Raw genomic sequence first — 15327 nt, forward strand, 5'->3', positions numbered from 1 at the left:
CCATGTGAAGGGGAATTCTGCTCAAAACAAGCAAGCAAAATAATGAAGAACTGTGGGTGTCTGTTGCTCGCGAGAGTTTATGTTTCTGCCCTTAATACCAGATGCTGCAAATGCCAGGGCATTCTCTGAAACATATTTCATTCTGACAGTGAATAAGTACTAAACGGAATTGGGGAAAAATACATTTGGTTGTAGCAAATTACCTTCTTGAAATTTGTAAGTATCAGTGATATCCTGCATGCCATCTCCTCCAATTTGCTTGGTCACAATTAATTTCCCAATATGGGTGGTATCTACGCCTTCTACCACATGAGTGCCATCTTTCTTAGCTGTAATGTAAACAAGATCGCTGTTGACCTGGAAACAGGAAAGGAGAGCATTAGCCATCATCCAATGTTTTTATTACAAAGTACAATATTCACAATAGCTAAAACGTAATTAACACGGACGCTTGCCAGTGGGTCAATACGTAAACAAATGGGACACACATAGGCAAGGAATATTAGCCCCAATATGCATCAAATCTTATCATTTGTAGTAGTACAGGTGGTAAGAAGGCATTATGTTAAGTGAAATAAGCCATATACAGAAAGGACAAATACCCCACGTTCTCACTTATTTGTGGAAAAGGAAATGCTGATCTTGAAGAAGAGAATGGACCAGGAGTTACTAGAGACAAGGAAGTGAAGTGAAGGACATGAGAAAGACTTCAGTCTGGAGCAACACATTTCAATTTGACTGATGAAATTCCTCCTGATTTTTCGACGGCACTGGTTAATACAATCCGTGGTACACATTTGAATGCTGAGAAAGCATAAAGTTCTCAGCACACAAAATGGCTGAAGAACTGGAATGATTATCTTTTGCCCTCACACACTGCCATCTCAGACCACATAGAGATGCACACGCGTCATATCTTGATTAAGAAAAAAAAGCAAATTTCTTGTTTCTAAAATCTTTGATGCTCCATATCACAGACATCCAGACCCTAGCACTGGTGTGTTCCTTTATTCGACTGAAGGGAAGCCAGCAGGCAAACTCTTTTTAAAAACATTCTGAGGCCAGAGATGCGGCTCTGCCAGTTAAAGTGCTTGCCATTCAAGCCTGACCACCAGAGTCTGATTCTCAGAACCCCTGCAAGGAAGCCAGGACTGAACCAACTCCGCAGAGTCCTCTGATTGCCACACAGTAGTCATGGCATGCACATGCTCTCTCGCTCTCTCTCTCTCTCTCTCTCTCTCTCTCTCTCTCTCACACACACACACACACACACACCAAACAAACCAATAAGCAAATAAAGGATTTAAACAATTCTGAAGGGGAATCCACTTTGGATCATTCATGAATCAAGGAGAATGTCTGAGGCAGGCACGGTCAGCTGTCTCATCAGTGAACGTTTCTTTTCTTCCTTTCTCTTCCTGGTAAATTCAACCCTGTTTGGGGAGACTGGAAGCATCATGCTCACTTCTTGCCTTCCTGGATGCTGCTAAGCTAGCAAAGGCCGTACAATCAACGCATTTGTAAGAGGGAAGAAAGTCAGCTACGAGACTTTCTGGGAAGAATTCTGACCTCTACAGAGAGGGACTTAGGAGAGTCTATCTCCCCATTTATTCCTTACATGTCTTCACGGGGAGTGACATACTGCTTGGAGCTGTTGTCTACCTGGGACAGTGAATAAAAGCTTGGTCAGACACGAGAAAATGGCAGGGAGGATGGAGACTTGCCAGCCCTTTGAGCCATTCAAAGGGACCAAGCTTGGACTGCCAACTTCAGGCTTTCTTAGATAAGTATAAATTCTTGCCTGTTTCATTCACAGTAACTGTGTTACTTGGTAGCAAAAAAAAAAAAAAAAAAAAGATGAATTTAAAAGCATAATTAAACCATCCAGGAGGAATTTAGACAATTCCTGGTGATTGACCATCTAAACTAGACACTGGAGACAGTGCCTTGCAATGAAGCTGAGCCCATGCTCTTCCAAGGTTCTGTGTCCCCATTGTGCTTTCTAGAAGCAGTGGCAAATCTATCTGAAAGGTGATATAACTGGTCCCTATCGTGGTGCATATCTCTCTGTTTTGGAGATCCATGTATTACCGAAGCATGAATGGGAAAGAGCTCCACTACCGGTGTAGTTACCGGATGTTTTTCCAGCCCTCTCTAGGCTTAGCTTCTGTTCCTTTAAGTGAGGTAATAAAAGCGCCTTCCTCACAGAATTACTGGCAGAATTAACTGAAGTAAATGCACGTGAACTACTTACCATAGTGCCTGGCATAGAGGTAACACTCAGTAAATGTTATCGATAATTATGTATTATTTAATAGCGTTCTCAGATAGTATCCAGAGTGCCAGAGCTGTAATGTTGAACAAAATAGATCTGGTTCTTCCATTTTAAAGTTGACACTGGGGTAGGGGAGATTCTGGGAGTCACAAACATCTGAGTGTGTTGTGTGTGTGTGTGTGTAGGGGGACTGCTAAAAACAGGTAGATGTCTTATTATGGAGGAGGCTTGGGTGGGGTTCTAAATAGGTCACGTCTTAAAGTGGTCTCAGAGGACTGTAATGAATATCCAGGCCTGAGGACTTCTGGAATACAGTGCAATGAGCACAGTAAGAGGGCTACACCAAAGTTCTCTGTGGGTTCGTGGAGCAATGTGGAGGTGGCCGAAGAGTAACCGGTGGAAATGTGTAAGACGCATGGGAGTCAGTGCGGGAGAATTGTCTGTATTCTGTCAATCATGTTTTAAATAAACGCTGATTGGCCAGGCAGGAGGTGTAAGCGGGAAAACCAGACAGGAAGTGAAAATGATGCAAGGAGAGCAGGAGAATTCTGGGGAGGAGGAAGTTGATTCCTCCCACTCCTGCCCAGGCCACGAAGCTGCAGGATGTGAGCTGCCCCACTGAAAAAGGTACTGAACCACATGGCTAAAATAGATCAGAAAAATGGGTTAATCAAGATGTGAGAGTCAGTGAGAGGCTAGAGCTAATGGGCCAATCAGCTTTATAAATAATAGAGATCTTTGTGTGGTTTTCTCTGGGCTTGCCGGCTGTGGGGTACTGGGCAGGACAGAAACCCCCAACAAACAAACAGCCCCTCATGTTACAGTCAGTCTATGAGCTGAGGAATGAGGCAAGGCAGGCAACAGATGGGCAGGTGCAAAGACTCTCAAGGTCCAGAGAGGTGCTGGGTTAGCTGTGGGAAACCTTGGCTTCGATGCTGGCTGTGAACCTGCAGGAAGTCATGTTAACTTAACTCCGAATTTCAGCTCTGACTTCTAGAACACGAAAAGCCACCATCCCCACCTCGCTAGTTTCATAGGAATCTTTTAGTCCAGAACGAGAAAAAATCCGTGTGACATGGCTTGAAAAATTCCATCTAACTCTGGGTTTTTATTATTAAAAACATTTAGAGTACACGCTACATCTGTGTTTGTAGCCAATCTTGGTTTTTTGTCTGAATGGACGCTAATCTTAGTGAATACCTAAGTCCTTCCTCTGTCCTCAGAGAGACTGTATCCACATAGAGTCGGGCTCCTGCTGTGACAGTTGTTGCTGTCTTCACAGCATGGCACTTTTGCCTCTGGTCAGACATGGTGCTTCCTGTGCAGGTCATGTTGTTTGTCAGGTCCTGAGGGCTCAGGGAGGCGGGCTGGACACTCAGCAGGCTGGAGGATCTCTGCAAACTTGTTGCTGGTGCCCACAGCATGGTGCACGCCAGGCTCTTTGATATTGGGATGGAGATGCCTTTTAGAGCTCAGGACCCAAGGACAAAGTATTTGTTTTGTCCATTTATCTGTGGAAACCACCTTGCTGTGGCTCCACAGAGAGAGCAATGTGTCTGAGAGTCTACTGATGTCCTAGATTCCTGCTCAGTCAGGGACCTCCTGGCTCAACAGTCAATCACTCACCCTGTACTTGCCATTTGTAGCTTGTGAGTATGGGAAGCTGGGCCTTCTCTGTGGGTGATCTCTGCAAGGTCTCACATGTTCCTGTCACTGATAAGGACTCACAGCCCAAGATGCAGCAATGTCCTCATCTTCAAGATGCTGTTCTTATCAACGTTCTCTGCTAGCTCTTTGTATGTATGTATATATACACACATGCATTCATGCATTTATTCATTCATTAATTGCAGCAGATATTGCTCCTACTGATGAGAATACTGGAGACCCTACCTTCACGGAGCTTCTATCCCAGATGTGTGCGTGTGTGTATGTTTTCATGAAATGTGTTTGATGTATGGTTTGTGTGTGCGTGTGGGATGAATGTATGTTTGAGACATAATGGTGTGCATGTATATGTATAGTGTGTGTGTGTAAATCACATACCCATGCATTCATGTGTGTATGTGTGTTTCTGCACACGTGCATGTGTGTATGTATATAGTATGTGAAGGGTGTGTGTCTGTGTGTGTATATGTGTGTGTACATGACTTGCAGGTGTATAGGCATGCCTGCGCATTGGTGTATGTATGTTCCTTGGGGTGAGGAGGTAAAAAGGGCAGAAGTGAAGGTAGGAGCCAATGATTTTTCCCAAGAAGCAGCTCTTTGCTGAGAATCACTGAGGCAGCTGAACATTGGAATGCAGATAACTTCTGATGCAAAGACATTCTAATCTCCATTTCCCTATTCAGAAGCCCGGAGCCATGTTGTTCTGAGGAGAGAGGTGGCACCTGGCTCTTTGGACCTGAGGGAACTCAACAATATGAAGAAGGCATGTGGAGGGAGGCGCAGAGAATCCCTGGTGGATACTCAGCATCTTCTCTTCTGTCCCCTTGTGAGAGCCCACAGAAATGGATCTGGTCTACCTTGACTAAAGGTCAGAGAGTTCAGACCTGTTCTTGCTCCTTCAAGGTTATACGACAGGAGGTTCGACCTACGGTGTATTTACTAGCTCGATGCTTTGACCTAGGGTGTGGTTACTTGATGTTTGGTATTAAGAAGGCAATTACTTTGTTCTCTGTATCTTGGTAAAGCAGGCTTTTGCCTTCCCCTCCTATCTGGATGGGGCATATAAAGGCTGAGAGAAATAAACATGAGGAAAAACTCAGTATTTACCAGATGCCCTCCCGACTCTGTTGCCTTTTGTCTATTTCTTTCTTAATCCGTACTCCTTCCCACAAGTGTGGATGAATATGTTGTGTGGGACCCCACATTTCTTTCTTTGAAAAGTGGAAGAGAAGAAAGGAGAGAACACTTTCCATATCTCCTTCCCCTTTAAGGTTCTGTTTTCATGCAGAGTCCAAGGAAAGCCCTAGAAAAGCTGATGATTAATCAATGAACCGGATGGCCTGGGAGCTGGAAAGGAAGGGCTAAGATGTCAGTGTGCTGAGAGGCAAGAAGAGGCAAGCTACCACTGACATCCCTGGGGCAGGAAGAGGAAGGATGACACACACATGGAGGGAGGGAAGGAGCGGCAGCTTCACACTGAGTCGCAGAGACCCATAGTAAAATTACCAGCTCACCCCTATGGGGTTCTGGTGAGCACTCCGGAGAGAAGAAACCTCATTTGCTTTCAGGCAGCTCATATATCTCTGACAGATATCTTGAACCTGGAAAACAGCCCAGCCTAAAGCAACAGCCTGCACCCTCTGACAAAGAAGCCTCTCCTGCAGCAAGAGAGGGCAATTATCTGCAAATCCTGATGACATTCCCAACACCCTGATCTATATTTAATAACAGCAAAATGCGCTTGCATTAACAGCTATTAGGCCTTTCACTACTGTAAGGAGGCCAGCCTCTCTCCTTTTTTGTACTGATAAGGTACAATAAAAAAAATATAAAAATAAAGCTTCATGGGTTTCAGAATGATCTCCCATTAAGAGATTCTCGGAGTGTCATAAACTGTCAGATGACATCACGGGAGGTTTGTACGAATTTTCAAATGCCAAAGTGAAATCAAATGGATAAAACTCCTAGCACAGTGAGACTAGTCTCCCGAGGCATCTGGAAACCGCCATGGCAGGTACAGTGTTTTCCTTCTGTGCACTTCACATCTGTGATTCTGCTGTCTAAATGCTGACATTTATTTCCCTCGTACTTCTCAATGCTCTTCCTCCTTTCCTGGTGACTACCGTTTGTCTTGCTTTGAGTGTGAGAGTGCCGCATGGGATCATATGTTTGAACACTTGGTTCCCAGCTGACGACATGGTTGGGGGAGGCTTGTGGATCTTTTAGGAGCTGGCTGTAGCTGGAGGAAGTGAGTTGCTCAGGGCAGGCTAACCCTGCTTCCAGGAAACTTCCTGAGGTAAGGTAGCCAATTGCTTCATGCTCCTGCCTCAGCTGCCATACCTTCCACATCACAACGGCCCATTCCGCCAAATAAATCATTCATTCCCTAAGATATTTTTGTCAGGTGCTTTTATTTTTATTTTTTTTAGAATGACATCAAGCCTTCCCATCTCTCTCATGGAGAGACAACAATCTCTCAGGTAGGTCTCCTATCTTCAGTGACTATTCCAACCAACCCACAAGATGTCAGTGCCCTGGTTGATGCCTCTGGCATTGATAACTCTCCCTAGCATATAGGATAAAGGATTAATCTCTCAAGTTGTGAAGATCTTACATAGGCCTTTAGACTTTACCTTTGTTTGACACCCCAATACGTCATTAGTATGCTGGTGACTCTGTAGAACTGTTAGCTGTCCACACACAGCCGTTGGATGCCCAGGTCATCCCTCTGCCTGAAATTTCTTTTTCTCCCTCAGCTTCTTCCTTTCTCTCAAATTTATTTATTTAATGTGTGCACCATGTTATGTATCTAGAGGTCAAAAGACAACTTTAGGAGTTGGGTTTTGCTATGTGGACCCCAGAGATGGATCTCAGGCCGTCAGGCTGGGCAGCAAGTGATTTCACCCACCGAGCCATCTCACTGGGCGCTCCTACCCTCTTCCTAATCTCCTTTGTCTGAATAAACCCAGACCATTACTCCTTCCCCTGTGACCCCGCAGAGCTCTGTTCCTAGGACTATGGCCTTAAGATGCTCTTTGCTTTTGAAGAGATTATATTTTGATTAAACTCATTATAAACTGAAGGTCTGATAAGCTGAAAATGCATTCCATATGCTTCCCCTACAGGACAGCATAGCTAAGTGGCAGAGCCCATTGTTGGGCGTCTACTATTTTCCCTGTGGTTATGGGGTGTCTGGAAGCTGCAGGTCCCTGCCACCCAGTATCATCTGAGAGGATCTAACAGTACATGACTCTCCGAGCAAGACTCTCTGAATCCAAAATCCAAAGTGTGGTTCCTATTGAATTTGTATTTCTTTGCACCATTACAAAATTAAAAGATTATGAGTAGAGTTATCATGGGTGGGGACCAACTGTTTTTACACAGGGAATTATGGTTGCCAGGTTTCTTCTTGCTTTAGAGTATTGAGACCTTTGCTGTCTTTCACCTCCTGACTCAATTTTCTCAATGAATGCATCTCCATGTACAAATGCAATCTCATGTTGACTATATTGCTCATACAATGGTTATGCATATGTGTTCTTTGTATTGTCACACATTTAACTACCACTGTGTGAATGGACTTACTGACAAATTCCTCTCTGAGGATTACACATCTCAAGTACTTGAGTCCCTGAGCTCCCCATGGCCTTCCCTGATGAGAGCTAACACTAAATACTCATTCTTTCCAGAGTGGCTGCCAGCCTAAACTCTGGTGCCCACCTGCTTTCAAAATCCAGCACTCCTCCTTATTAGCTGGATTATCAGGGAAAGGGTATTAGGCACTCTGCCTGCTTGTCTGTTGAGTGGGGAGGCCTGCAATACTCATTTTAAGAGGCCCGCTATGAGCGTCAAACAGCAGGCCGAGTGATTGTCCAGAAGGAGATGGATACAGGAGTGCCCATTTCAGGGCCGATTGCTGCAAATATATCTCAAGGGAATCCGGGATTTCAGCCTTTCACACACCACCCCCCAAGAGACTCCCAGCCTTCTCTTTTACCTGATGCCTCTTACATTGATTTAATTAGCTGTTTCCTCTCTTTCTAGCTCCTGCCCTGTTGTTCTGGAATCTTAGGCCCTTCACTTAACATCATCATCAACCCATTAAGTGGACCGAATTTCTCTTCTTGAGCAGCTCTTTATAACCTCCTCTTTTGAGCTGCTACCACAGCTGCTATTGCTGCTGCCTCTAACTAAGTTTTAGTTGTGTGATCTAGTTCATCACTTAATGTCTTCAGAACTACTGATTCTAATTTCTAGCTACTCAGAACTTAACTCAGGGTTGCAAATCTCTTGCTTTTAGTAGGAAAACAATTTCAAGACTTCAAGTCTGGAAAGCGTTAAATAGGTATCTCATTAGGCATTAAGAACCCAAGGATGGAAAGATGTCTTGTTGACGCGAAGCATACGCCATGTACCTGGGAATTCGAGAAGTAACAACCTGGTGTCTAACTCTGTGATGTGTTAAGGGGCTGTGGTGGGAGCTGACTCTTTCCTCCAGCTTTCCACTTACCTCTGCAAAAACAAATGGAGCATCAAACTGGAAGCAGACGTGGCCATGTTTAACAGCTTGAACAGAGGCCGGGCCGCAGCGGTACATGCCTGGAACACACAACAAGGAGGAAGACAGTATGAGTTGGTTGTTTTTCATTCTGCCCATTAACACGGCACTGAGGGGGGCCCTACAGGCACCAGTGCTCCCCAGATTCACCAGTGACTTTGTCTAAATGTTTTCGCTGGCTGCAGAAGACAGGTGACCAAATATGCTTGATCAAAAGAGTTCTGTTAGAAATGCCAGTTCAATCCCAAATGTAAAGGCCAGGAAAAGAATACTGGGCCAACACTATTCCTAATTCTCTTCTGCTGACTACAAACACAGGCACCAGTCAGGCTTATCCCTCTTTCAAATTCTCCTTGTTAGTTTTTGTCAACTTGGCACAAGCTAGAGTCATTCAGGGGAGGGAAACTTCAACAGAGAAAATGCCTCTAGCAGGCAGACCTGTGGGGACATTTTCTTCATCAGTGATTGACGTCAGAGCACTGAGTTCACTGTAGGTGGTACCATCCCCTGGCCAGGCGGATCTGGGTGGTATAAGAAAGCAGACTGAGCAAGGCACCTTGAGCACCTAGCCTGACTTTCCTTCATGATGAACTATAACTGCGAGTTGAAATACATCTTATCCACCCCAAGTTGGTTTTGGTTATGGTGTTTATCACAGCATCAGAAACTGAACTAGGGCTGTCCCTGATATATCCTTGGCAGTTGTACTGATCTGGCTTTGACTGTTTTTTCTCTTTTGTTTATTGCTTTTTTTGTTGTTGTTTATGACATTTGTCAGGGTGAGTTGTAGATTTGGACACTGACCATGCTCATTAGCCTTGGCATGCTCATGCTTATGTTACTAAGATCCCTGAAAGTTTAGTCATCCATTCACAGTTTCTAAGAGATTAGCTGCTGTAGCTCTTTGAGTCTCCTCGTACTATAAAGTCCAGAACAATCGATAGCATGATGCATTCTCCATAAAATCCAGCATCACCGCATAGCTTCATTGTGACTGTGGACTGAATGCTTCCATATCTCTGGAAACTTAAATACAACATCTCTGTCTCAGACCAACAGCAGAGGAAAGAGATGAATGCAGCCAGGGTTTGCAGTCCTTTGGTGTTTATCATATATTCAAAACCGTGTAATTCTATAAAAAAATCTGGGGTTGGCCACAGCTGCTCCTAATTAGCAGGGTTGGAAAGTTAGAAGAGAAACATCTACCCACTCAAGTTTTGAAAGAGACCAGCGAACATAAGACATCAGCCTTTGGAAGAACAACAATTTAATAAGGAGTTTATAATTATTTTTCAACTTTTATTTCTCCTCTTGCCTTTTACCACTTCATCATTGTGGATCAGGAAGGGCTGAAGTTATATTTTATAGCCTAGTAAAAGTGCTTACCCAGATATTTTTTTGTCCTTGTCTTCAAAACTGCTTATCAAAGCAAGATTAGATGAATTATATAAGTTATATTCCTTTTCCAAAAGTTGTAAAACAACCAGGGTAAAGCGGACTATTGAAATGAAGTGAAACTTGATTGACAGGCATTGGATTCTGCATGCATGCTCAGCAAGCACATTTCTAGTGTTGGTTCCTAATGAGTGTGCTACCCACACGCCCAGGTGAGCAGCGGAGTGAACAGGGAAGAGGCAGGCTTACCATCACTGTTCTCCTGGGGTGTGCTGTCCACAGCTTGCCAGCCTCCGAATCCGACAGGAAGGTCAGGCCTTGTCATCCAAGCTTCGTTCCAACAGTGGTAGTTCCTAAGAAGACAGCCCTGATGAGATTACACTCCCCGTAACACCCCACTAACTAAGCATTCAGAGTGACCTCCATTCTGTGCTGGGATCACTAGGATAGCTCAAACTAAATCTGAGGCCTTTGGAGATTGCCTGCGTCTTCTGATTTGGTATTGTAGTTCATCATTTGAGGTCCCTGACATGACTGGTCATTGCTTTCTGCTAAAACTTGCTTCTAGGTCATCTAGAGATACTGTAATAGTTTTGATCTACACTATCCTCTGAGACAGAGCTTACAGTGTTCAAAGGCAGGAAAAAAATGCCAGAGGAAGTGAAAATATTTATCTCTGGTTTTCTTCTACCTGGTTTCGAATTATACAAAGCATATTCTGTAGCATCATCTTAGAAATGATAACATTGCAGTCCCCACGAGTCAGCAAGCAGTTGAGGCAACTGCCTCCAGGTTGTGTCCCACCCTGCCACCCACTGGGCTCTGTCTCTCCAAGACTCACACACCTGAACACCCCCGAACCCCCTCCGCCATGACCATCCCTTCCTTGTAACCCCAGGAGACTACATAGACACAGGCACAACCCTGTCCAACAATACCAGTTGGACAAGCAAGTGAGTGACCTGCCTCGAAGCTGAACTGCCCCAAAGTCCAGACCCTCACTAAACCCCAGGGCACACCATGTGCTCCTCCTGTTTCTATGCCTGCACCAGCAGCGCAGTTAAGCTCTACCCCATCTCTGGTGGACCCCACTGCTGCTCTGCTGCAGTTCTCACCAACAGGCACCTGAATGCCCTCACTGTGGCCAGCCCTCCCCTGCAACTCCAGCAGACTATACAGGCACAAACGCAAACCTCACAACTTTGAAGACAATGCACTGGCACAAGCCACACCAATTTGAAGAACAGATGAGTAAATGTCCGTGTAAGAATACATTCAACAACTGAAAGAGCAGTATGGCACCCCCAGAATGCAGTGGTCCTATAATAACAAGATCTGAACATTCCAATATAGATGAAATACATGACAGAAAATTTAAAAATAACTCTATGAAGGTGATAGATGCTCTTCAAGAGGTAATGAAAATTTCCCTTAAAGAAATCAAGGAAAAGAATAACAAGCATTGGAAAAAAATCAATAAATCCCTTAAAGAAGTCACAAAAAAAAGAAAAACCAATCAAACAGGTGAAGAAAACTGTTAAAGACTTGAAAATTAAAATAGACTTAATAAAGAAAATGTAAACCAAGGGAATTATGGAAATGGAAAATCTGAGGAAGCAAACAAGAACTACAGTTGCAAGCTTCACCAACAGAATACAAGAGATGGAAGAGAGAAAGAATCTCAGGTGTTAAAGAAACAATAGAGGAAATAGATTCATCTGTCCAAAAAAATATTAAATCTAATAAATTTCTAACACAAAACAACCCGGAAATCTGGGATGCCATGAAAAAAAACAAACCTAAAAATAATAGGGATAGAAGAAAGAGAATAATTCCAACTCAAAGGCACAGAAAACATATTCAACAAAATCATAGAAGAAAACTTTCCCAATCTAAAGAAGAACATGCCTATAAAGATACAAGAAGCTTACAGAGCACCAAATAGGATTGACCAAAACAAAATCCCCTTGCCACATAATAATCAAAACACTAAACATACAGAATAAAAAAAAGAATTTTAAGAGCTGCAACAGACTCAGAAAATCTAAAGAATCATTAAGTCATGCTTCAAAAACCTGTACTTCACAAAAATAGAAAATCTAAAAGAAATGGACTAATTGGGTAACACAAATCAAAATTAAATCAAGGTCAGATAAACAATTTAAATAGATATATATCCCCTATGAAAATAGAAAGAGTCATTAAAATATCCCCAACCAAAAAAGCCCAGGGCCAGATGGTTTCAGAACACAATTCTGTCAGAATTTAAAAGAAGCACTAATACCAACTCTCCTCAAATTGTTCTGCACAATAGAAATAGAAGGAATATTGCCAAATACTTTTGTGAGGCCACAGTTACTCTGATACCCAAACCAAACAAAGATGCAACAAAAAAGAGAATTACAAACCATTTTTTCATGAACATTGATGCAAAAATCCTCAACAAAATACTGGCAAACCAAATCCAAGAACACATCAAAAAGAATTATCCACCATGATCAAGTAGGTTTCATCCCAGAGATGCAGGGATGGTTCAACATATGAAAATTTGTCAATGTAACCTACCACATAAACAAACTGAAAGGAAAAAAAAACACATGATCATGTAATTAGATAACGAAAAAGCCTTTGAAAAAATACAACACCCGCTTATGATAAAGATTCTGGAGAGATCAGAGACACAAGGAACATAAGTAAACATAAGAAAGGCAATATACAGTAAGTAAACAACCAACATCAAATTAACTGGAGAGAAACTCAAAGTGATTCTGCTAGAATTAGGAATAAGACAATGCTGTCCACATTCTCCATATCTATTTAATATAGTACTTGAGGTTCTATCGAGAGCTATAAGGCAACAAAAGGAGATCAAGGAGATACAAACTGAAAAAGAAGAAGTCAACTTTTTGCTATTTGCAGATGACATGATAGTATACATAAGTGACCCCCAAAATTCTACCAAGGAAGTCCTACAGATGATACACACCTTTAATAATGTGACTGGATAAAAAATCAACTCAGAAAACTCAGTAGCCCTCCTAAGTACAAATGATAAATGGGCTGAGAAAAAAAATTAGAGAAACACCCTTTATAAAAGCCATAAATAATATAAAATATATGAGATAACTATAATCAAACAAATGAAAGACTTACATGACATGAATTTTAAATCTTTGAATAAAGAAACTAATAAAGAGATCAGAAAATGGAAAGATCTCACATGTTCATGGATTGGTAGGATTAACATAGTAAAAATTGCAATCTTACCAAAAACAATTTATAGATTCAATGAAATCCCCATCAAAATCCCAATATAATTCTTCACAGACCTCTAAAGAACAATACTCAGCTTAATATGGAAAAGCAAAAACTCAGGTTTGTTAAAACAACCCTGTACAATACAGGAACTTCCAGAAGCATCCCTGACTTCAAGCTCTATGATAGAGCTATAGTAATAAGAACAGCTTGGTGTTGGCATAAATCAGACCCATGAAACAAAGGAATCGAATGAAGACCCTGACATAAATCCACACACCTATGAATACCTGATTTTTGACAAAAAAGCCAAAAGTATACATTTGGCAGGGGGAAGCATTTTCAAAGAAACTGGTCCGGGCACTCAATGACAGTGGCATGTAGAAGAATGCACATAGATCCATATTATTGCCATGCACAAAACTCAAGTCCAAGTGGATCAAAGACCTCAACATAAATCCAGTTACCCTAAAGCAGATAGAAGAGAAAGAGAGAAGTAGCCTTTAACACAATGGCACAGGAGACAACCTCCTGAATATAGCACCAGTAGCACAGACATTGAAATCAACAATTAATAAATGGGACCTCTTGAAATTGAAAATTTCTATAAGGCAAAAGACACTGACAAATAAGACAAAATGGCAACCTACAGAAAAATTGATGGGAGCCTTCTTCAGCCAATGGCCTTAAGAGGCTGGACCAGGTTAGGGCATAACAATGGCTACCACAAAACTGCTATCCTGTCCTCTCAGCCTCTCTTCTTCCCCTGAGCTACACCTGAATGTCAGACCCCATTCCTATTTCTTTGCTGTGATCTGTGAGTTTCCTTTTAATAAAGAAAAACCTTAGAATACTCTATTCGGAGTTAGCTTGGAATTATTTGACTCACATTCCCCCTGTTTGATGCCCAGTTTGCCAGCCCAGGTACGTGTCATGTCGTGTCCCCCCCACCTCCCCAGCTCATTGCCCATCTGCCGCTGCTCAGGAACCTGACATTCCCCGCAGGCTGCTTCTCCTGCTTCTCCAGCCGGCAATCCTTGTAGTGCAGTGTGCACAGCTGGTGACTCACAACTGACAGAAAGCTTTGAGTTTCCTTATTATTCTGACCACCAACTCTCGGAATTGCTTTGATTGTCCTTAATAAATGCTTTTAATTTGGTGAAACATATTTATCAGTATCTAAGTAGACGATGGCACTTTTCCCAACAAAGTCTGTCTTCAGGGTTAGGGACATCATTTATGGGTTGATTATTGCTGGTATAGGGTTGGGGGTTGGGGTGGAGATTATGTAGGCCGAGAGATCTCTTTGAAACAAAAAGGGGGAAATTGAATGGAATAATAGGTAAATTAGTGTGAGCTTATTCACACAAATAATAATAATAGTGAGTAATAGAATGAATACTTGTGAGATATTATTTATGGACAATTTACATTTATATAGATTCTTGTATATTGATACAAGTTTAAATTATATTTATTATATTGAATAGGCTAATATTTCTGTTAATAATATTTGTATATCTAGCAAAGTTATTTTGTCAGATTGTAAGCACGCATGCTTCTACATCTGTTCAAGACATTTTGTATATTGATACAATTTTAGGATAGATTTATCATATTGCATTATATATGTCTACCTCTGATCAAGATGCTTATACATTGTTTACATTTTGAGGTCATTGTCCCCATTTGCTTCATAGTTGTTTAAAGATTGTTTAATATTCTGATATGAAGTCTTAGTTTTTAAGTTATATAGGTATTAAGTATTATAGGTCAATAGTCATTCATGTTTGATATACTAAATAGGTTTCTTTAGATACATAGAGATTATATTCTGCATAGATAGGTAATCTTCAACCACTTCAAAGATCTGTAGAAGATGGCATTTAAATAACTTAGGGTTCTGTTGACGTGAGACATGATTGTTCCTGGCAGCACTGATCTATTCCCAAGAGAACATTGAGCACTGAAGACACTCCATTTGGAGCTTGTTTTATTCTTGGCACAACTGGCCTTTGGGCAAGGACCTGCCCATGCCTCGACCACTGACAAAGTGCACGGTGTCTGGGATGGACAAGCAGGAATCAAGAAAAAGACTGCCAAACCTTGCCAAGACAGGGTAAGATGGTTTTGAAAATTTTTCCTGCCTTTGAAAATGGTCTGTCAGTTACTCTAG

At 42.1% G+C, this 15327-nt stretch overlaps 1 protein-coding gene across 2 annotated transcripts in view; it reads right to left on the bottom strand.

Annotated features, from left to right (window-relative positions):
- The window catches only part of F13a1 (coagulation factor XIII A chain), a 169514-nt gene that overhangs the window by 37850 nt on the left and 116337 nt on the right, over positions 1-15327 (bottom strand). For both annotated transcript variants that reach the window (XM_048426831.3, XM_085699392.2), the window contains exons 9-11: positions 10146-10249; positions 8454-8542; positions 204-357 (exon numbers count right to left, since the gene is read on the bottom strand). In XM_048426831.3, coding sequence (XP_048282788.1) covers positions 204-357; positions 8454-8542; positions 10146-10249 — 347 coding nt within the window. The remainder of the gene's footprint in view (positions 1-203; positions 358-8453; positions 8543-10145; positions 10250-15327) is intronic.

Source organism: Myodes glareolus, chromosome 14 (genome assembly GCF_982192425.1).
Source record: "Myodes glareolus chromosome 14, mMyoGla1.1, whole genome shotgun sequence".
Classification (NCBI taxonomy): domain Eukaryota; kingdom Metazoa; phylum Chordata; class Mammalia; order Rodentia; family Cricetidae; genus Myodes; species Myodes glareolus.